Genomic DNA, 22,110 nt, shown 5'->3' on the forward strand with positions numbered 1-22,110 from the left:
ACATATTTATTAGCAGATGTCTGTCCCTTCTCAGATGCCTGTAAATCATAATTCCTTCCCTTTCTCTTTGATAAGCCAAATCTTTCCTGGAGTCTCTCAACTTACAGCAAACTCCTCAGTCTCTTGACTCTTCTCTGAATCTTCTCAGACTTATCAACTTCTATCTTGAATTTTGGACAGGTTCCGAGAAAAGCTTCTCCAGAACCAAATACAAAAGTAACCTATCTTCTGCTTTTCCGCTCATAAATTCCTGATATACTCTATACTTTAGTTCAAATAATAAGAGGAAAAGAATCAAAGGTGTCAGTACTAATCTGATGCAGAATCAGGTTGAACTCTACTTCACAGGCAGTATTAAAATGATGTTTTACACTCTAATTATCTAATAACTTGTTCTTTTTCAAGTCTCACAGATAATAGTGAACAGATAATAGGCAAAAAATGTTAAAAATAGGCCTGGTACTTTGGAGACTTGGTTTTTGTGGAAATAGTCTTACTAAGAAAAGAATGAATCAGGTATTCTCAAAACACCTCTATCATTAACATGATATGACTCTTGATCTTTACAAGATAATCTGATACATTGTATAGAGTAATGAAAAAACTGTCCTACTGCACAGAGTGCTTAGCTGCAAGTGAGAAACAAAACATTCCTTAGAAATGCACAAGCACGAAGGAAATATGTAATTTGAGATGGTGAACAGATCGAAAATAAATAAAATAGAAACTAGGTAGTCATATCCAAAGACATCACTTAAAAATTCCAGTAATTTATTAGCTGGTAAGTTTTCTACCTCGAGCCAAGAAAATTATGTTTTCCAATTCTCACATTTTCACATTCAAAACAGAAAGAAGAAGAAGAAAAATCTTATCTCTTTACCAGGTACAGCAAACAGTTTAACTGCAGAGGAGATGCAAAGGAAAACTTTTAAATAAGATTTTATGCTACTAAAATCTACTCAGAAAGTGATCAGGTGCAGTCAAGCAGAGTATGGAAATGACAAGACCATCTGAACAAAATTATATTTCACAGAAATGACAACCACAACATCATTTTCTACATTTGAACCAGTTTGCTTACATAACCTCTGCCTACTGTTGAGGTCTGTATCTCAATAAAGCAAATGTGCAAATGGCATGGTTCCTGTTAGAAAAGAGTCTTCCATCAAGTTATATAGCTGCACAACACATTAAAATCCAGCAAGCTAGTGTTCAATGTAATTTTTGCATCTGTTTAAATTCTTATTGCAGTAAGCAAGACAAAAAGGGTTAGAAGTATACACAGAAATGAACTGCCTTTTTCATTTTTATTCTGCATTCACTGGCCCTTCGAAGGCAATCCTTACAATGAACTGAATAATAATAGTAAAAAACCCAGTTAATAAAGAAAACTGACTGAATCCAAAAATATTGTGGAACTAGAACCAGACTGATAGTGTGGGTTCCTTTGAGAATGGCAGCTATAGAGGACATCTTCTCTCTGCAATTTTGATAATTTTTGAATAAACAATTCTCCACAGATCCTTAGGCAAATTAAAAAGATCCCCATTGCCACAGTTCCATCCTTTTGGTTTTTTTAAGAAATCCTGATGGACATCCACAGAAGAGTGGGGCAGTACAGTTGGTGTCAAAACAGTAATAGGTATTTATTACGAATAAATGTAGCAGCAATAAACACTTTATCACATAATTCCACATATTCAGTTGTGCCTATTGGCCCAGCTCTCTGCCAAAACTGAGCCTGTCCTCTCTGCTAAGCTACCTCTGGCAAACGCTTCATTCTTTCAGTGACCCATCAAAAAAAAGTTTTTTATAACCTCTGTCTTGATTAGCTCCAGTGTCACCATTCCAGAGAAGGCGCTGCCTTAGGGCGGAGGAGTCAAAATAGAAATGCAACATACAAATCTACAGTTAGTTATTTTCTTTGCAGCTGCAGTGATCTGAAGAGAAGCCAGTTAGAAGGCATGTGTTAGAATATAGGTATCAAAGGATGAATAGATTTGCCAGTCTCTGATGATATAAAACTCCTCTAGCCTGTAATACCAATTTTTGTCTAGTGCATCACTTTAAGAGTCTAATTTAGCAAGGTGTTGTTTAGGCTGTTTGTGGCCTGTTCCATGAGAACAGACTTTTTTTAGCTTAAAAAAAAATGGAGGATGCATCTCAATTTTAAGTGTTGCTACAGTTAGAGATCATTAGTATAGATCTTCTTAGATGCACTCAGAAAAAAATATAAGACAAATCCCAGCATCTGAGAAACAGAGAGGATTTTTCCCTCAGGTATCCTTGTGTCAGAATAATCTTTGTGATTAGTATACATTAAGCCCATTTTTAATATTATAAATAGAATTATATTTCATTAGTAAGCAAGCTTTTCTATCACTGCACTAAAAAGCATCCCTCCTCAATGAATGTTTATGAAGGAAAACAAGGGTAGTTTTCACATGACTTGAGCTCCAGCTTGCTCCCTTTTTTTACCAGTGAGCGCTATCTGAAAATTTATCCAGCACAGAAAGGCATCTACTGACTAAACAGTTTCCTGAAGTAAACATTTCATTAACCTTTCTAAAGTGAACAGTTTCTCCCAAGAGAGAAAGCATGTTTTAGATAAAAGATAAAAGAACAGCAAAGCAGGGTACATGATCAAAAGAGCTTTCATATTAGAGACTAGCTGGCAGATATCAATAGTGCGAAAACCTAAGAGATATAGAAGTAGGTAATTACATACCAAAATCTCCACCTTTTTGCTAGCATCCTAATCATAGCCAAACTCACTAGGCAAAGAGCTGGCTGGAAGCCACTTTTTATTTTTAGATAAAAGCATGCTACATCTAAGCTACAGTTGTGCTGTTCACATATCCATTCACTCCAAAGATAGCAATTTTCTCAAAGCTGGGGATTCTTCATGTGTAGAGGAGCCCTTTAGTAGTTGACTTCAACCACTGCGGCCCAGATTTTCCACTGCATTTACAGGGTGCTCAGCCACCTTGCACCAGCAAAGGATATGATCGGCTCTATGTTGAACCTATTCCATGCTGAAGCTGACTTCAAGATATCCCCTCTCACTACCTCTGCCTCCTAAATGCCTCTGTTTGTTTAAATTATTTACAGTCGCATTTTCTTCTTTTCCTTGTAATGGTTTTCTCTCCACCAGGGCCTTGTTCTTCTCCTGCTTATTTTTGAACGGACCAAACAAAAGCATTGACTAGAGAAAGAAAAGTGAACACCTAGAATTGAGTGTACACAAGCCTATTCCCTAAGTGAACAAATGGGAATCAACCCATTTCCAAAAATCTTACAGGTATAAGAATCTCAAAACACTTCATGTAATAACTGTAGATAAAACATTTTCAGTCATGAGCATTATTTCTTTTCCAGAATGCCTTTAGAATTAAACGTAGGGGTTTATCCCACCTTCTTGTTCCCCACACTTGTCTTTTCCAGGATAAAACATACGACTTTACAGTACAAATTCTGTAAGCAATTTTTTAAACTCATTTGTCTCAGTGTTTCATTCTCTTACATTTTTCTTCATATTAAGAAGTAATAGACTCTGACCACTGAGTTTCATACAAGCATGTTTCCACCTACTTGCAAGTAAGAGACTTGGTAGCAATAAAAGAGTACAGTGAATAACGGCAGTTGGAATATCTGGTGCATGAGGATTGAAATGTAGTCAGCTTATGCTGCCATTGGTACCCATCCTCATTGCCCTGAACTTTGGAGTACCTCCCATTGTTTGTCTCCCTTGATTAGATGTTGAAGAAGACATGAAATTATGCCATACGAAACAAACAATAGTGGATAGGCAGGAAGGGATACAGTTTTAAGACATTTGAAAGTGAGGGAAAGATACTTGAAATAAGTGCAATGAAGGACACCTATGCTGGAGTTTCAAAGAGTTGCTAGTATAGTCCAGGCTACTGGCAGATGAAATTATTATATAAGCCTCATTTTCAGCACACTGGATGGTTTGAGGTAAGTAAAAGGCATTTAAAATCAAAGTTAAAACTAAACACACAGAACTGGAGAAACAAAAGAAATCCTATAAGCAAAGGTTATTACTTCAGAAACTATTTCTGTCCACTGTCCTTCTTATTTTCTTGCTAATCTACACTGGAGCCTTAGCGGTGAAATATTCAGAAGTGCCCAGCCCCACTGAAATCCAATTTCTTTTTCTATTTTTAAAATTAAAGGTCTTGAGTCAAACCATGATATATTATGCAATGAATCTGCAACAGGAAGAGCTGTATAACATTGCCAGCTAGTGGTCACTTGACTTCAGAGCACAATAACTCAATTCTAGCACAGTTTTAATATTTTTGAAATGTAATAAAACCTTTTATAGTTGTAGTTTAAGAAGATGACAAATAAATCACAAACATATTTCAGCAGCTTAGCTATCAGAACCTAAAAATCTGCATGAAGATAACATTTGGTTCATGAATATGTTAGTCCTGCATTTATGTTTAGTTTTCCAGTTCAGGAGCACATGGGTATTTTAAGATCATAACAGCACTGATTCCCACAGTGCAGGAAACTATATTATAGCTTAATTAATGTTGTTGAATTTTACTGTCTGTGCCATCTCTGAGCTATATATTCTGACACGTGGATAATAATATGATTTTTTTATTATGATTGTTGCTGATAAATGCTATTTACCAATTAAAAGTGAACTCTCACAAAGGCACAGACATCAGCAAAACAAACATGAAATGGAGACTAAAGCGGCAAGGAAAATGCAGGAGCGTGCATTTATAGTAAGGCATGCATTTATAATAATTACACTTACAATATTAATGATGCATCTTTCTGAATTCTCTCTGTAATCTAAGGTCTAGCTTCAAACAGGCTGTTCTGTGAAGTAGGGTATAAAGGAACATGAGCACCAAGTAATGCAAAATACATGGTAAGAGAGAGTAAAGGAATGGAAAGAATGGATCCTAAGGTAAATGTCATGTCCTGCAAAAACAGGTACGCTTAACTCTGTTTCTATAGATAGATTCACTGGCTATGCTACCTTTGTAAAATTTAAGTCAGTCAGCATTTGCATGTCAGGATGTAAAGGTCACAGAGCAGAATATACATTTTGAAAGCAGATATTTCCTACAGATTTAGGATAAGAAAGGCGGAATTTGTAGGAAATTATATAAGAAATTACACCTAATACAAAATTTTAAAGGCAAACCTATGATGCTGTAAATAGTTATCACCAAACAGTTCTCATTAAGGCATTGTTGGGATTAATACTGTCTTAGTATGCTAACGGGTATATCTACGCCACCGTTTGCAAGCAGTTTTAGACTTGCTCTGTTCATACTTGGATCAACCGGGATTGGGAGCTACCATCATCTTGCAACAAACCTGTGTTAATTCAACTCACCTTGCTGCCAGATTTATTGTGTGGGCTTCATTTCTGAGCTAGCTGTGGTTATGGGGCCCAGCCGGCTCAGAGTGGGAACGTACCACGCTCATATTGGCATGGAGCATCAGCAGGATCACTCTGGTTTTGCCTGTAAAGGACCGGGCAAACATATCCTAAAAAACAATCTGTTTAAGGTCCTTCCAGCCTCAGGACGTCATTCTGCAAAGATTTACATACCCATTTAATTTTATTCTGACTTCGGCAAGACTACTCAGCATGGATAAATACAAGTGTAGCGGGCATCTTTGCAAATTATTCTGATAGCCAAGTACGAGGTGCCAACTGAGATACTGAGTCTGAGGGCCAAGTCCACAGTTGTCTGGAAAATTGTGCTGCCATTAAAATTCATATGAGGAGTATCCCTAGAGGAACAGATTTGTCAATAAAGGCACAGAGCTACTACTGAGGACAGAATATCTGTCCTAAACTCAGAATCGTTTAAAATTATCCACTACCTGTGATGGAAGACCTAATTTAGGAGGTGTCTTTAAAAAGGGGAGAGAAGGCAGATTTCACCTTTTACCCTGCGAGAGACATTAAAGCAGGCAAAGGAAAATTTCTTCCCTTCAGGCTGCATCTGCACTAGCGACTTAGTTCAGAGCAGTTTTGAAGCACTTCCCCTAATCGTCTCTACTTAACAGCCTCTTTTCTCAGAATGGTTTTCCTCTGCACTGAACAGGTTCCTTGAGCCTTGTACCAGGTCTCTCTTTCACAAGAACATCCAGCCAGCCCTTAAACCTTTTGCCTTTACCTATCTCCAAACCACTGTGTGTGATGGAGACTTCTGGCCCAGGGGCCCAAGCTAGATGTAATTCAGAGTAAATCCCCTGAACCACCGCTGTAAACAGAAACAGACGTCCAGGACCAACCTCCAACTACTGATCCCCTTCTTTTGTGCCAAATGAACTCCTAATGTAGATATAACAAAAGGTATTGAGTAAACAACACAAAGCCAGGCTCCTGTTACATTGTTAGTCACCACTAATAGAACATAGATCTTGGAACACACCTATCAAGCAGTGAAGTTAATAACTTTAGATGGGCCATTGCCATCCCCACAAGTGCCCAGGGATGACTTAGATTTTGCTAACCATCACAGTGTACCATGAAGCTCTTCTCGTTCAAGTTCTCAGATGCTCCTTAAATATTTTTAAAAGTATCCAGCTGCTGGGAAATGCCTATTTTTAAGTCATGTTTTTAGGCATTTGCATCAGTGTCCCGCCTACGTTCTCCTCCAGCCCAAGGATCCTCTGTAGCTCCAGCTTCTCTCTTGGGTCAGACATGGTGGCGTGAGTCTTGCTGCGATCTAGCTGTATGCCTCATGTTTTCTTCCCCCATTTTCAGTTACAGGAAGTTTATGTTTTTGTTTGCTTGCCACAGGTGTTGGCAACACTTTTCTAACTAACTTGGTAGTTACTAACTTGTGGAGCTACAAGCAGCTTGCGGAGGAGTGCTTTCAGGCTGACAGTCACACTGTTCCAGCACTGTCCATGACTCTACAAAGATTAGCACATTTGTCACCTCTTGTATCACACTGTGCTGTGCCAGCACTGGCCAATTTTTACAATGTTTTATATAATCCCCTCCACAGCCTTCACTCTCTACAGTTTAAAAACTTCTGAGTGCCAAAGTCTCATTGATTTCAAGATCCAGTTTTCACTCTCTATCCCACGCAAACCCAATACCTGATCAGGGACACATTTTCCTCCATCCAACAAGTGCTACCAATACACTTACATGTGCTTTCTTTCTTTTTTTGTACTTGGAGCTTTTCTTGATGTAGGCTTCACTTCTGCAGAGAGAGCAGCATTCCTAAATTTTATGTAATGCAGTTGCACAGTTAGCTCATCTGCCTGAGATAATGGACACTAAAACCAAACCGTTTCAGAACTAGCATTGCCACCAAAGAAATTATCCTCTGACAGCCTTCCTGCTTGGTGGCACCACTCGCTTTTGCGGACACAGACCAAAGCACTCTCCAGCCACCACCCACTCTACTAAAATGCTGTCAGTTGCAGCAGGGCTTTTAAGTCACTCCTCTATTTGTGGGAAGTTAGTGTAGCAAAATTCAATGCAAGATGTTACAGAAGAGGAAGGTGATTTCATTTAACAAAATTATCTCGGATACACTGTGCATGCAATTGCATACTAACAAGCACCAAGGCCTGCGACTAAGCAGTCTGGTCAGGATTGCTTGGGCACAACACGGAGGACAAGCAATGCTGTCTACTCAGCTCTCACAAATCTTGATTTCTCTTTGGTTGACTATTATACACTGACGGGGGGATGTGCTTTCTATAATCCTTCAGTGTGGACACTGCTTGGCATCTTTCACCTCTGTAACTTGTCTCACCCCTTGTAAACCTCGAGAAAAATGCCCAAGACTTGTGGGTTTTTTTGTTTTTCTGTATGGGTATTTTATGGCTCCATACCTCTCACCCTGACAGTGTTAATATCTCAGGTTTTTTTTTTTCCTTGCTATCAAGTCATATGAATGAAACTACATACAGCATTCTGTAGCAATTAACACATACCATACCCTTGTTTGGCTGTTTCTAAGGCTTTAACACACTCTTCTGTTCACACTTCAGTCATACCAGTCTTAATATTTTTGGTACAAATCTCTATATATTCTTTTAAATTAATTGTCTTAGTTTGTTTCCATTTGGTTTTCAGTAATTTAGCCACCTAACCCACAGAGGCGTGGCTTCTCCTGTGTCTGCCTACCTTCAAACACAAGTTCATCTAACACAACAGCTGACTCTCTCCAAATGTATCCTGCTATTTGCCATATTTAATTATAAAACAGGAACGTGTTCTACTTTCCATCATCTGCTTTGGCAAATACATTTCTACCGCACAGAGGGTGATTATTTTTGAATTTTTTTTTTTCAGCTTAGTGAAATACAGACTAATCTGTACACAAACAGACAGAAGACAACTATTCAAGCTTACTAAAACTTTTGTGAGATATGAACAATAGAGACTATACTGCATTACGCATGAGCAGGTGAGGATTTTTAGTCCATGCACAGAATTGCATTAATGAAACTGATCTCAGGTTTCACAACTGGCACTGGCAAAGAGATCAACACAAGGACTCTTAACTCCCCCAGTCTGTCCTTTACTGGGAGTTGTCTTACGTAGCATCAGAAACAAAGTTTGCATCCAGTTGGTAAAGCTCTTTGTGATCCTCTGGGTTGAAGGGTGATGCCAGATACAATTTTTTTAGATAGTTCAATAGCTTTTTGCCATAACGCAGTCATTGTATTTTCTAAAACAGCTGACAAGAAGGTCTCAGACTAACATCCAAGAAGTGTGTGTGATGTTTTACCCAAGCATTTGAAGCTCAGTACCTTAAGGCACTTTCTAACTCAAAAACCACACTGGGTTTTGTGGATGGATGTACTACTTCCTCAGCTCCTATGACTAATCCTACTTAGGAATAAAGTGGTACAATCTTTTTACAAAGACACCTACACCTTAAAGTACTCCCGAGACCACGATATGAAGGCTAACAATGTGACCACAAGTGTCAAGATTTCCTGATATTTTTACTACTAAAACTAGGCTTTCTAGACAGCTGCAGTTAGCAGTGTCAGGCACTTCCAGTCCCTGCTGCCGATGGGATTAATCATCTGAACCTTGGCTAGTAAAGAAATGTTGCAGTCAAGGCTTAAGTGACCAGCACATACAATGCTCTAAATAGCACTGCTACGTGACCCTTTCCTTAGACTTTTAGATCCTTTTTTATGCAGGACACAAAAGACACAAGAAAGCATTAAACTAGCATTCCTCTGACAACAAACATCTGAACACTCCAATTCAAGCGTGGTTATTTGCTGCTAAACACCGTCACGTACCAACTACCAGAAATCTTCTCAAAAGTCGCGTGGTCAGAAAAGAATTGTCATCTCAGGGGGGAAAAAAAAATATTGGAGCACGAACGAATAAACAAAAGACATTTTTACAGCACTGAAGTTAAGGAAGTGTATCCTACTGGAATCAGCTGCAAAATGGACACCTGAGACTGCAGCACCTGGATTCTCCCAGCTTTAAAGAACAAGGTACCTGAAGCTGTAAGTTTTCCTCTGAGGGGATGAACGAATACTGGAAAAGCCTGTGGCACCCAGGGTATCACAGGAGAACGGCTCTGTGAGATGGGGTGGAATTATTTTCTTTGAAGGCCAAGTTTTTCAGGTTTCAGAGATCAAGTTTGGTGTGCAGGTTTTCCTACTAGCTTTTGATTCATAGGACTAATTTTAAAAAATCTAGATATATTTCAGATATAACCTTGGCCAAAGTAATTGATCAATGGGATGTCAAAAATATTTCATTTCAAAGCTCGGTCTTACTACAAGTAAAGCACTTTTTAACTAAATGATTTTAACAAAACCTTCTTGCAACCAGTACTAATCTTTAGGGTATCAACATCCATATAAAGCTTGCTCACTTCATGAGATTTTTATTGGGTTTGAAAACTCAGCTGCTTAAGGAAGTCAAGCTGCTTTCTTTCCTTCTCCCTCTTCAGTAACCCCATGCTATCTCAAATGCACTTTTATTACACTTACCCTACACCTTAGGTAGGTCAGCATTTCTGGTAATTTTGTTAGAAATATGACAGCACAAGTTGAAAATCTCAGGTTGACTTTGAAGCCTTTGCAATTAAGGAAAAATAAACATCTTATTTAAAAATAAAATTTTAAAAATTTACCTCAAAAGGCACACATGGAATCTTTCCTGTTCCATTTTTACAGTCCCTTTTCCAAATATAACTACATTCAACGCCGAATAAAAGCAAATAAATTCAAAGATATTTGCCCTGGGCTCCTTCCACAAACTTAGAGATAAGCTTTTACCTTTGTGTATTTCCTAATAAAATAAAAGACCAAGACCTCAACCAGCTGCTTGAGGCACCTGTGCAGAACTTTTTAATATTATTGCTACATGGTAGCTTGACGTTTTTCCCCCCCTAGAGATGGGAGAAATAGGGCAAATGGGTTGTTTTTACTACCTTCAGTTATTGCCTAGAGTCATGAGTTGTTTTTCCTTTTGACAGATGCTGTAATGTCAAGGTGGCACCAGCCCATTCTTGGTGAGGCTCTACCCTAGGAAAGTGTTTTGCTCATAATATGCTGCCTGACAGTATGACCTTTATCACATTTTTCTTTTCTTTCACCTTCAGGAAGGGCAGCTGTGGTGCTGCTGATGTGTTTCATATACAGATAAATTATTTCAGAATTATTCTGAAACACTAAAAATTGAACTCTTCTCTTGATCTTGCCACATCTTTTGTTTTCGTGTGATTTGTATTAAAAATTTAAAAACCTGAATTTATTTTGGATTACCTGGTTCCATAATCATTATGAGTTTTCAGTGCTCCGTATTTTCCAAGGTATTTGCTCCAACATGCCTTCATGTTTCAAAAATGAAAGCTAACTCATTGTCAGGGTTAGAAGCAAGCAGAAAGCTTGCTTCTTGAGGAAAAATGGAAACCCATTGTCCAAGCACATTAAATCCTTAACCACTCAGTTAAGATAGCAAATCAGCAGCTCTGCAAACAGCTTTTTCCTCTAAGGACTGCACAGAGGCCCGCAACCTCTCTCAGAAGTCAAAATGTGTGCCTGACAAGGATCTGCAGAATGCAATTGGCTTTAGGTGGCATAGTCTAGTGAATATTTATATTTCTCAATCTTCGTTTTCAGTTTTATTTCTCTGTCAGTGTTAACAAAAATATAAAATGTACTCCTTTTGTACACTTCTTTAAATATTATGTTTGAAGTATTCTACTAGCACTTAAATGCATGTTTAAAACTTTCTGGGATCACTAGCTGCATTGACTTAAAACTCCCAATGCATTTAAGCATGAGCACAAAGTGTATGGGTTGGAGGGCTAGCTGGGCAAGCCTACAGAAGTTGCAGCTATCTATAAGCCAGTTACAGATGCAGCCAATGGTTACAAAATACACTTCAGTTATCATGCAGGCATAAAGAAGTAAGACAGCAAGAAAAAACTGCCTTGGAGCTTTAAGCCACATGGAAGGATGCTTAGACCTGTATGTTTCACTTTTTCTTCAGCGCTTAACACTTCAGTCTGTTACTAGAACAATTTTGTCATGTTTTTTTCCTTCACTATTTTTCACAGGGATGTCTGAATCACTGCTCTGAGAAAAGGCATCAAGTTGTCAAAAGTGGTATCTGCATACCATACAGCAGACACCTCCATATATGATTAAGTATCTCTAACAAAAGAGAACCCATCACTTTCAGAAAAGACTGCAGTATTTTGCTGCAAAGTGTAAAAATATGCTTAAAAATACTCTTTAACAAAACTGGGAGGAGGAGAAGGGAAAGAAAAATAATTGCCTGTAAGACAAAATCTGCCTGTAAGAGATTTTCTGGACAAAACAATACAACCACAGCAAGTTTTCAAGAACATCAACACCTTCCACGTGTAGAAAAGTCATTTGACATGGCTGATGTTGCTTGCCTGTTCACTGTCAGTTTTTGTTGCATCATCACTAAATAAGGTCCTTCTGAGCAGATTTTTGCCTTCATTCAGATGGAGCAGAGCTAGCAGCACAGTTTCCTTTACAACCTGTTTCTTACACAATTATATTGATAAATAAGCATTAAGGGAGAGTTCAGATACAAGTAACTTTCTGAAATCCATAAGCCTAAATTCTCATTTGGGTATGCAATCAGAAGTGGCCATTGTTTCCTGCCAACAAAACCAAGGGTTATAAAAAATATTCTGACTTCAAAATTGTTAGCACCTAATTCAGTCGATTGCATTTACGTTACCCAGCTCTATACTTCTCAGGGATTCAGCAACTGATACAACAATTACTTTCAAATTAAGGAAGGATTTTAACAGTCTTGCTTTAAGGTGCTGATGCTGAACATGCAATACATAAGATAAAGGCATCTTTATACCAACACAAAACAGACAGGCTGCAAGGGCCACGGATTAGCAATGCTAGGCCTGGGAATGTATCTTGAACCTTGCCCACCATCTTCCGTCCTCTTATTGCAGTGTTCTTTTAGAGAATGGAGCAAGACTGTTCTTCTTTTGAGCCAATGAGAGAAGACAAATAGCACCTTCCTTTCTGCAACACTCATTCAAGATAAATTGTCTAGAAAATAAAAAACAGGTTTAATATAGTTCTTTAAAGACACGGGATTCAAGCCTTTATTGCTACTCTTAGATCAATCTCCTCACCACCAAGTTCCCAAAACACAACGCATGAGAGAGCATACAAATAAACACCAGGACCAGAAATCATGTTCATTTTCCTCAATCATATAAAAAATAGGCTATTCTGCTTGTCTTCTCATCCTGGTTCCCAAACATTTTCAGATTGACTAGGAAGTGTCTGAGCTTAGCCAATTAAGCTTGGAAAATCCTGTAAGTGAAGGCTTTTGGACCACATCAACAGGAAAGTCTGAGCAGGAGACTTTTTGAAGGACTTTTTCAAACAAATTCTCTTCTTATTAAAAGACATTCTGATGCCAGTATATGTAACAGATTGGTTAGCATACTTGTTTAAACAATCTAAATCATAGATCAAGGTTTTATTATAATCTCCCAGTGTGTTATAATCAAAGTACAGTAGCATCATATTTTTGTGATAAATGCATGTATGCAGCAGCACAAAATCTCTGCACAGAGGAAGACGAAAAGGAAACAAGTATCCTAAGCATTGTTTTCCAGATCTTTAATCTCTCTTCCCTCCTCCCCTCCACTACTTTTGTGGGGGCAAGACTATGTTTGATTTCTCCTGAAAAAAAAGACGATAAAAGACACATTGCACCAGAACAACTAGAACTTTGTTCCTCTGCATCAGGGAAGCACAGCTCAGCACAAACGAAGACCAGCAGCTGCCCTAAAGAAGCACACCCATTACCTCCCTGAGGAAGTGAGGCGCTGTCTTATTGTTATTGCATGTTCTTATACTACAATAAAACATGCTCTGGAGTAGTGGTCTCCCAACCGGGGGGTGAACAACCCAGGGGTGTGCAAGGCAAACCACTGGGGTGCAGGAAGAAAATATTAGAACTTCTGTTTATTTTTTACCTAAAAAAGTAAGAAATAAATCAAGCTTTACTAATATTTAATATATCTTGACACTGGCACCCTCATTTCATCTGTATGTCAGATGGTCAGGCATCACATAGACAGTACACGAGGTACCCTCGGGGAAGAGGGGGTGCTTCACAACACGGGGCGGGGTTGACAGTGGCACCCTCACTCATTCGTTTGCTTTCAGTGTATTGTGACATATTGCAGTTTACATGTGCCCAGTTAAGTAGATCTATGGATTATATTATCTAATTGTAACTAAACTAACCCTCACAAAATGACCAAGCGGCTTAAAAAGATTCCTGAAAAAAACCCTGCAGATTGAAGGTAATACTAATAACACGAGCACAAACAAACAAGAAAGTTGCAGAGCTGACACTTCTGCTCCTAGTAGGAGCCCTTTATCAACCACATTGCATGGCAGTGTCAATGACAACCTAATCAGATTTGACAAAAAGTTGGCCAAAATAATTCAAAAGTATCAAGATAACTATTTGAAATATGAATTTACATCCAATTTCGCTAACAATGAACCTCAGTTTAAGCGTACATTGTACCTTTAGGTGTTAGCCAATAGTATGAAGCCATTAGGATTAGCAGGGCATTTAAAAATTAACCATCCAGAACATGATGACAAACCTTTGTGAGTTTTTTCAGCGATGTTTAGTCCTGTGATATTCAAGCCAGTACTTTACAAAATTTCATATAAAACATTGCTGAAGGTTTGAAGAAACAAGTATTAGAACAAGTTATGGGGTGTGGGAGGTTTTTTATACAGTTGGATGAAAGTACAGGTGTTCCTAACCTGTCTCAGTTTATGGTATTTGCTAGATTTTTTAAATTAATAAATACATGAACAACTGTTTTGTAAGTCACTAAAGGAAAGATGTACTGGAGAAGATATACTCTCAACTGTAAATGGTTTAATAAAAATGATGTTTTATGGAAAAACTGTACAAGTGTAACCACTGATTGAATGGCTGCTTTGACTGGAATAAAAAAAGGATCCTGGGATAAGTTTACAGCGATGGTGAAATTCATTCACTGGATCACTCATGGGCAAGCTAGTGCAGCAAATAAGTTGGAGCCAGAAGCCCACGAAGTGCTACAAGATGACATCAATGTGGTTAATTTTATAAAAACAAGAGCTTTCAATACTAGAATCTTTAGAGTTCTTTGGAAAGAGATGGGCACTGACCATGAAAGGCTTTGGTACAAAAAAGAGGTTCACTGGTTATCTCGTGACAAAGTACTTAAAAGAGTTGTCAAACTTAAAGATGAGTACACATTTTTCTTTCACAGAAAGACAAGAAAGTGTTTCAAATCTGCTGATCTTTTCTGTGATGAAAAGGGCCTGTCAGTATTATGCTACCCAGGCCGATATTTTAGAAAAATAAAAACATTTAATCTGTCTCTTCAAGGTAAAGGTGACATTTTAACAATGAATGAGAAAATAACTGCTTTTTGAAAGAAACTCGTTGTATGGAAAGACCACTTTGAAAGCAGTCTTTTGGAAATGTTTCCATCATCATGTGATTTTGTTGCAAAAAGCTGTGCGAAGGTGTCACCTATAAAAATTCTCATACCTGTACACTTAACTGGAAACAATTTTCTAGCCTGTTTAAATCTTCTCAATGAAAAGCATTAGTGGGTTTTCAATCCATTTGTTAAAAAACACAAAAACTCAAGACCTTCCAGTTAGCATGCAGGAACAACTGATTGACATCAGGGAACATGGAAACTTACTAGCTGAATTTTAACACACACCTTTGCATAATTGGTGGATGGGATTGAAAAAATGAGCATCACGATTTAGTAAGCACAGCCAGCAATGCATGTCTTCCTTTTGGATCTACGTAACTTTGTGAGATATCTTTTTCAGCAATGACAGCCATTAAAACCAAGTATCAAAATAAACTGAACTTAGAACCAGACCTTTGAATCTCTGTACCACAGTGTTAAACAAAGATTTTCAAAAATAATGAAGCATATTCCACAGCATCACTTACTGAAAATTATTAATTTTCTAGTGAGAGCAAAAAGGTATTTTGTACCACTAATAAAAGTATTTTTAAATTGTTTACTTAATCTATATCTCACTTTTTTCATTTTTTATAATGTACTTTATTAGTACAGCAGCACATGTATGTAATTTATAAAAATATGCAATATGGGTACATGCTCAAAATATTTTTTTGCATCCAGCTCTGGGTTCCCCAGCACAAGGCAGACATGGACCTGTTGCAGCGGGTCCAGAGGAGGGCCATGAAAATGGTCAGAGGGCTAGAACAAGTCTCCTGTGAAGAAAGGCCAAGAGAGTTGGGGTTGTTCAGCCTGGAGAAGACCCCTTCAATATATAAACGGGGCTTATAAGAAAGACAAAGAAAGACATTTTACCAGGGCCTGTAGCAACAGAAGAAGGGACAACAGTTTTAAACTGAAAAGGGTAAGTTTAGATTGGACATAAGGAAGAAATTTATTACGATGAGGGTGGTGAGACACTGGAACAGGTTGCCCAGAGAAGTTGTGGATGCCCCATCGCTGGAAGTGTTCAAGGTCAGGCTGGACAGGACTTTGAGCAAACTGATCTAGTGAAAGATGTCCCTGTCCCATGATCTTTAAAGGTCCCTTCCAATCCCAACCATTCTGTGATTCTGAGATTCTACTTTAAAAATTCAAATTTGATCCATTGCTGGAATACTATTAGCAGTAATAAATTTGACACCTGCTACTTTTAACACTAATATATGGTATGATCTCTTAAGTTCCACACCAAGTTTAAGACATTCTACACTGGGATCATGCAAAACCTACTTGACTGCAGTCTGGCCTGCAGGAAAAATAAAATATCCAGCATAAAAGCCCACGCTTGAATTCCAAGTAATTCGAAGTAAAATAAACACCTAAGCCTCATCAGAAAAAGCATCTTAATTCTGTAGTACTGTTCAGATCAGCAATGCCTTTTTTTTTTTTTTTTTCCTAAACTGACTCCCTTCTACTCTTTCCACTTCTCCACCCCAGTGGACATCATGTCAGACACCAAATAGACTTCTGAGCAAAGCATGCTTTTCACCATGCTTGATGACACAGACACAACAATACACCAGGAATTCAGGTACTGTAATCCAGCACTAGCATTAAACCACTTCTGTTCTGAAGCAGAGAAGGCACAATAGTGAACTTGGAAGAACACACACTTACACACGAAACCTAGAAAGCTTAAGATGCAGATTTATTATGCATTAGGAAGCTTATTAACTTAAAAACCACACCGCATAGTACAAAAGGTTTGATATCTCTGCTCAATGTGGAACAAGTTTCAAAATATATATTTTTAAAATTTGTTCAGTCAATACACAATCCTTTTAAAAAACTGTATATCTGTCGGTACCCTCATTACATTTATAAATACATGATTTACACAGCACCCCATCTGGAAAAATTAAAACTCCTTACAAATATCTACATATATTGCATACATATAAAACATTCATAGGAGTACTTCATTAAAGTTGGGTTTAATGGTCCATTTACACTGCAGCAAAATACATATAAATCTCTGTATTTTTCATAAAATGTCTCTAAAAATTAGCACATTTGTAGCCATAACTCCTTTAAAGCATCTTTTGGAAAGGAAATTTGATATGAATATATCCATGAGATCCAGCAGATAAGATAGTGATATGAAGGCTAAATATGATTAATAACTGAACAGTAAGTGGCAGTTAAGGCAGGGGTGAAAGGAATTAATAGGAAAGATTATTTCATATCGCAGATAAAGTGACAAAATGCAATAAATATACATATTTCTTGATGTAAACTACTCTGGCACCCACTGTTTTTCCTGCCTCAGAAGTCAGGAGCGTCCATATTTCTGACACTGCTCATTTTGTACTTAAAATTCTATCTTTTTATTAGCAAAACATTAACGTGACCAGTGCTCTCATGTGCCAACTGGATTTGCTTTAACTGCTCAGAACTGACTCTTCTGAAATGTGGGTTTAAGACTTCAATATGACCTTCATTTATAGGTAATGACTGTCATGTGTGATCATACACCCTCAGAAGTCAACTCAGTGTCATCATTGCTTTCTGGTAACTACTGGACTTCTTGTTACTAAGTAATATTTGAGAATGTGTCTTCAGGAAATTTAATTACTTTTATTGATAATCACTATTTCAGATACCAGAACTATATAGATCAATCCCCTCTCACATTGTGCGGACTACACATGGCATACATGCAGACAAAAGGCATAAGAAATGCAAAACAACCTTTAACAGTGGTGGCAGAAACTGTTCTGCCTCAAACCTGATTATTTTGCATACAACTTTGGGAATTGAACATTCAAACTTTAAAAAAAAATCCATTATGTCTGTATATTCAGGTTTCTACCAAATACCAGGATTTGACATAGCATTTGCAGTCCAATATTGGGTAGAATCACACCTAAACAAGCCCTCCTGCAAGTACGGTATCAACCTCAAATATCATACAGCATGTGACCTTCCCTTGTACACAGCTGCCTTCCTTTCAGAGGCCAGATACTCTGTACATCCCACCAAGCTTCCAGAGCTACAATTCAGTGCATGAATTTGTTCCATAGTCTCCTCAGAAGTTAGCCTTCATACGCTACTATCTTGCAGCAATGGTTCAATGTCCTCTTCACTACTTCGGTCTAGGTTGTTACTCAGAGTACTGCCGACGCTGTTGCTGTGTTTTCTGGTACTGCTGGCTTTGCTGTGCTCAGGAATAAACAAGGCAACTAGAAAAGCCAGAAGAACAATGCATGCTCCAACCAGGAAGGGTGGACCAGGAATGATTGCTCTCTGCAGGGAAACAAGCATAACAAAGAATTCATGACGTTTTAGACATTGACTTTTGCATTAAGAACTATACCATTAAGGCAGTAGATAATGGGAGATGTATTTACAGTGACTATAAAGTTTATGCAAACAAGTTCATCTGGGCACTGCAACATGAATTTTCTGCATCTACAATCCCTAAGAATTCCTCACCTGATGTGCACACTGATCTAAAAAACAGAAACTACTAATTGACACAGGATTGCCTAGCAGATGAAATAGACGTTGACTGATGCTTCTTTGTAATTTTTTTTTCTTTAGGCAACACGCCTGTTGAATCAGCAAGACTCTGCTGAAGATTAATAGGATAAGGTTTCAACATCCAGAAGTACAAATGCCCAATAAATCTTTAACTTAACTTCACTTTTTCCACTTGCTTCCACGGCTGACATACTTTAGAATCAAGTTAGCCAAATAAACAAACGTCCCCAACAACTAATACATGAGTGAGGAAAGCAACAGCAGGCTATGCAGTACATACTGTTCTCACTGCAGAGACAGGTTGCTGGCATGTATAACAACTGGGTATTTGGAGTTATTCTCTCTTGCTTCTAAGTAGTTTATTTTAAAATTTAAAATACAACTTATCCACATTTCATAACCGCAATTAAAAACAAGCACCAGAAAGGCTGTAAGACTAATTTTAAACCAGGTAAGTTTGATGACAAAACTCTACAAAAGAAAGTGTCAGCAATCCATCAACTTTTTTTTTTAATTCTTAAACAACTTTGCTGTATTTTTGTCAACTAAAATAAAAATCAGAAGATGAAACTTGTCAATCCAGTGTACTTTTTTCCTACCAAATGAAATGCAGAAATTTATTCTAATATGAAGTGGGAAAGTAGCTGAAATTAAGCATACAGTAACAGGGTATTTCCCTCCCTTCAACTCTTGTTACAAGCAGAGGCCTAATTCTTCAGCTGATGGTCTCTAAATGTAAGGTATATAATCATATTAACAGAATCTATATTAAGAATATTACTTAAATCTTCAAGAGGTGCTAAGCCCACAAGTACTTAAAGAATGTAATAAACTTCCATAAATACCTCATTTGTAGTAAAACAGCTGATTTATCTGAGCAGCTTTCGAATATTCCACTATTGCAGTTTCACTGAAGAGAGTAAGAAGTTCTGAAAAGCAGTCCTTACTCATTGCATTGCCAAGTGTTATTGTTACTCTCCAAACACAGCCTGTGACTGCACTGTTTGCTGTAAGGGCTCCCTGTGGATAATCATAGTGATGCAACCTCACTCTCCTCTTCAGGCTCTCCAGTTTTGAAAACAGTTATTTAAATGGGAATTAAGACAGATATGCTTAACTTTTACTATTTATGCTCTGCAGAGCAGATACACAATCTTTCCTGAATAGGTGCATCAGAACTTTTCTTTGACAAAAAGAGAATCACAAATGTGACCTATGGTAAAATTGCAGCTCTCCCACCTCCACGAGAAAAAAAAAAAGGTGATATTCAGTAAAATCCTATTCTTAAATCCTCTAGAGTAACAGAAATGAATACTTAAAGGTAACTCAAAAAAAGAAAAAAATTAAGTTCGAGCTGTTTAAAAAAACATCAGAAATGACCGCTAGGATGTATTCTCCTCCATTCACTCTACTTGTTAAATGACTGAAATTTGCATCCAGACATTCCTGTCACCACTGTTTAAATATGAAGGTTTACAGAACTATTACATCTAACAATTTGTTTTAGCACTCTGTCCATCAGTGAACACAGAAGACTTTATATCTGAAAGGTACAATACTCAATTATGACAATCATCAGCTTTCACTAGTTAAGTTAAATTTAAATGTTTTGGTTTTTTTAAATGGGACAAGACAGCTTTGTCTCAAAGTAAAACGTGTCAAAAGTTACACAAACAAATTTATTCTTCACATTAGTAATTTTAACAATACCTATATAAATAACCTAACAACTTAAAAATCTATTTCCTGTAGTTGCAGTTACACCCACTATTACAGTAGTAGAAACAAAGGAGGAAGAACTGTTTTTAATTCACCTCAACAGCACACTGGGTTTGATCAAGGTTCAGAACAGTAACAGTGCATTCTCAATTGAGTTTCTATAGATTCATTGCCTTTGACAAACAGGGGTAGAATACAAGCTTCAGTGTCAAGAAAAAAAAGTTAACAATGTTTGTCACAGACTAAAACACATTATATCAGTTAACTGTAGTTCCACAGACATCCAGTAACTTTTTAAAACAAGCTACTTTATCATTTAAACTTGTTATGAAAACACTTCTTAGTGAACATTTATTAGCATTTAATAAAATCAAGGAAACATTTTTCTAACTATGTATATCTGTAAAGCAACTCCTAGTTGCCAATTTAAAACACTGAACAAAATCAAGAGATGGGTATCTTGCATTTGGGCCTTGCAAATCCAAGGCACTAGTACTAGTGTTGTAGGCTAGGCTTGTACACATTTGCTAATTTCCTTGTCTAATCTTGGTGCATTCCCTAGTTTTCACTTTCACTCATTTTACTTAGACCAATTTTCAAAGCTATATAATATTTAAATTGCAGAGTTCTTTCCCACTGTTATATTAGACTTGAACATAAGAATTAGTAAGAAAAAATTGTATTGTTATTTTCCTGAATGATAGTTTTACATGTTATGTGCCGGGTAACTATTAACAGGGAGAGATGTAATTACAAACATTTAACAAAGCTTATGAGTACTTAATAATTAAACATAAGAGCTGTCCCACTGAAATTGGAATAAAAAGCAATCTTAGTTATGCAAATACTTACTGATTTTGCCATATTGCTAACTAAAAAATGGCTACTTATTTATTAAGTAGGTTTTCAAGAAAACAAGGACATCTGAAACTATGGTTTAAATTACACTTACAGCTTAGAAAAATCATTATTTTATAAAGAAGCTCATACATTAAGCTTCAGCGCAGGAATTTCCTCTGCCACAAGCTTTAGAAAATTTCATAATAGAAGTTTTGACTAATTTCTAACTTACTGGAACAGTCAGTTGCTCCACTGTAATATGTCTGGGCTACTTCAACAAAAAAAACACATGGATATTCTTAAAGTAACAGAACATACTGAAATTATTTGTAACAGAAATGCGTGTACAAGGTCAAAGAGCCAACACGCTCCCTGTCCCCAAGAAAACCTTATGTGATTCAATGCTTTAAAAAACAGAGTTCAAGAGCAGAATTTTAACTAGTGGAAGCATGACAAAGCTCTTGAAAACCTGAAATCATGATTGTAAAGGTTTTCCCATATTTTACCACCATTTCCTTTTTGTACAACAAAAAGAGTGTCTTTGCCCCCTTACTCTAAAACTCTACTCAGTTTGCTTGAGCAAATTATGGAGCACCTTACCATAGGTACAACAGTGAGCACTATGTTCAAGCACTGGTTATAGTTAATACCTGGAAAGATGCACAGACTGGAGGATGAACAAAAACCAGTTGTTTCCACAGTAACAGCCACCACTTATTTACATATTGAGCTACCCTGTTGTCTTTCTTAATCAGCTCTTAAGCTAAGAGATCATCAGCTCTCTGAAAAGTCCATTCTTAGGATTTTGAAAAAGCAATGAAATTGTAGCTGAAGAGGTCAGACCAATCAAGCTAAAAAGAAGAAAGGGTCCATAAGATTCTCCAAACTCTCGTAAGCATATATTTAATATTTTGGAAGTCAAATAGGAAAGAACAAAGCAGACAAAAATGCAGACCTGGAACAAAGATGGAAG

At 37.3% G+C, this 22,110-nt stretch overlaps 1 protein-coding gene across 1 annotated transcript in view; it reads right to left on the reverse strand.

Annotated features, from left to right (window-relative positions):
* Positions 1-16,720: 16,720 nt before the first annotated feature.
* SLC71A2 (solute carrier family 71 member 2) overlaps positions 16,721-22,110 on the reverse strand; it is a 33,473-nt gene continuing 28,083 nt past the window's right edge. The window contains exon 12 of the mRNA XM_075526984.1: positions 16,721-18,341. Within this exon, the coding sequence (XP_075383099.1) occupies positions 18,138-18,341 (204 nt within the window). The 3' untranslated portion in view covers positions 16,721-18,137. The remainder of the gene's footprint in view (positions 18,342-22,110) is intronic.

Source organism: Mycteria americana, chromosome Z, assembly GCF_035582795.1.
Source record: "Mycteria americana isolate JAX WOST 10 ecotype Jacksonville Zoo and Gardens chromosome Z, USCA_MyAme_1.0, whole genome shotgun sequence".
Lineage (NCBI taxonomy): Eukaryota > Metazoa > Chordata > Aves > Ciconiiformes > Ciconiidae > Mycteria > Mycteria americana.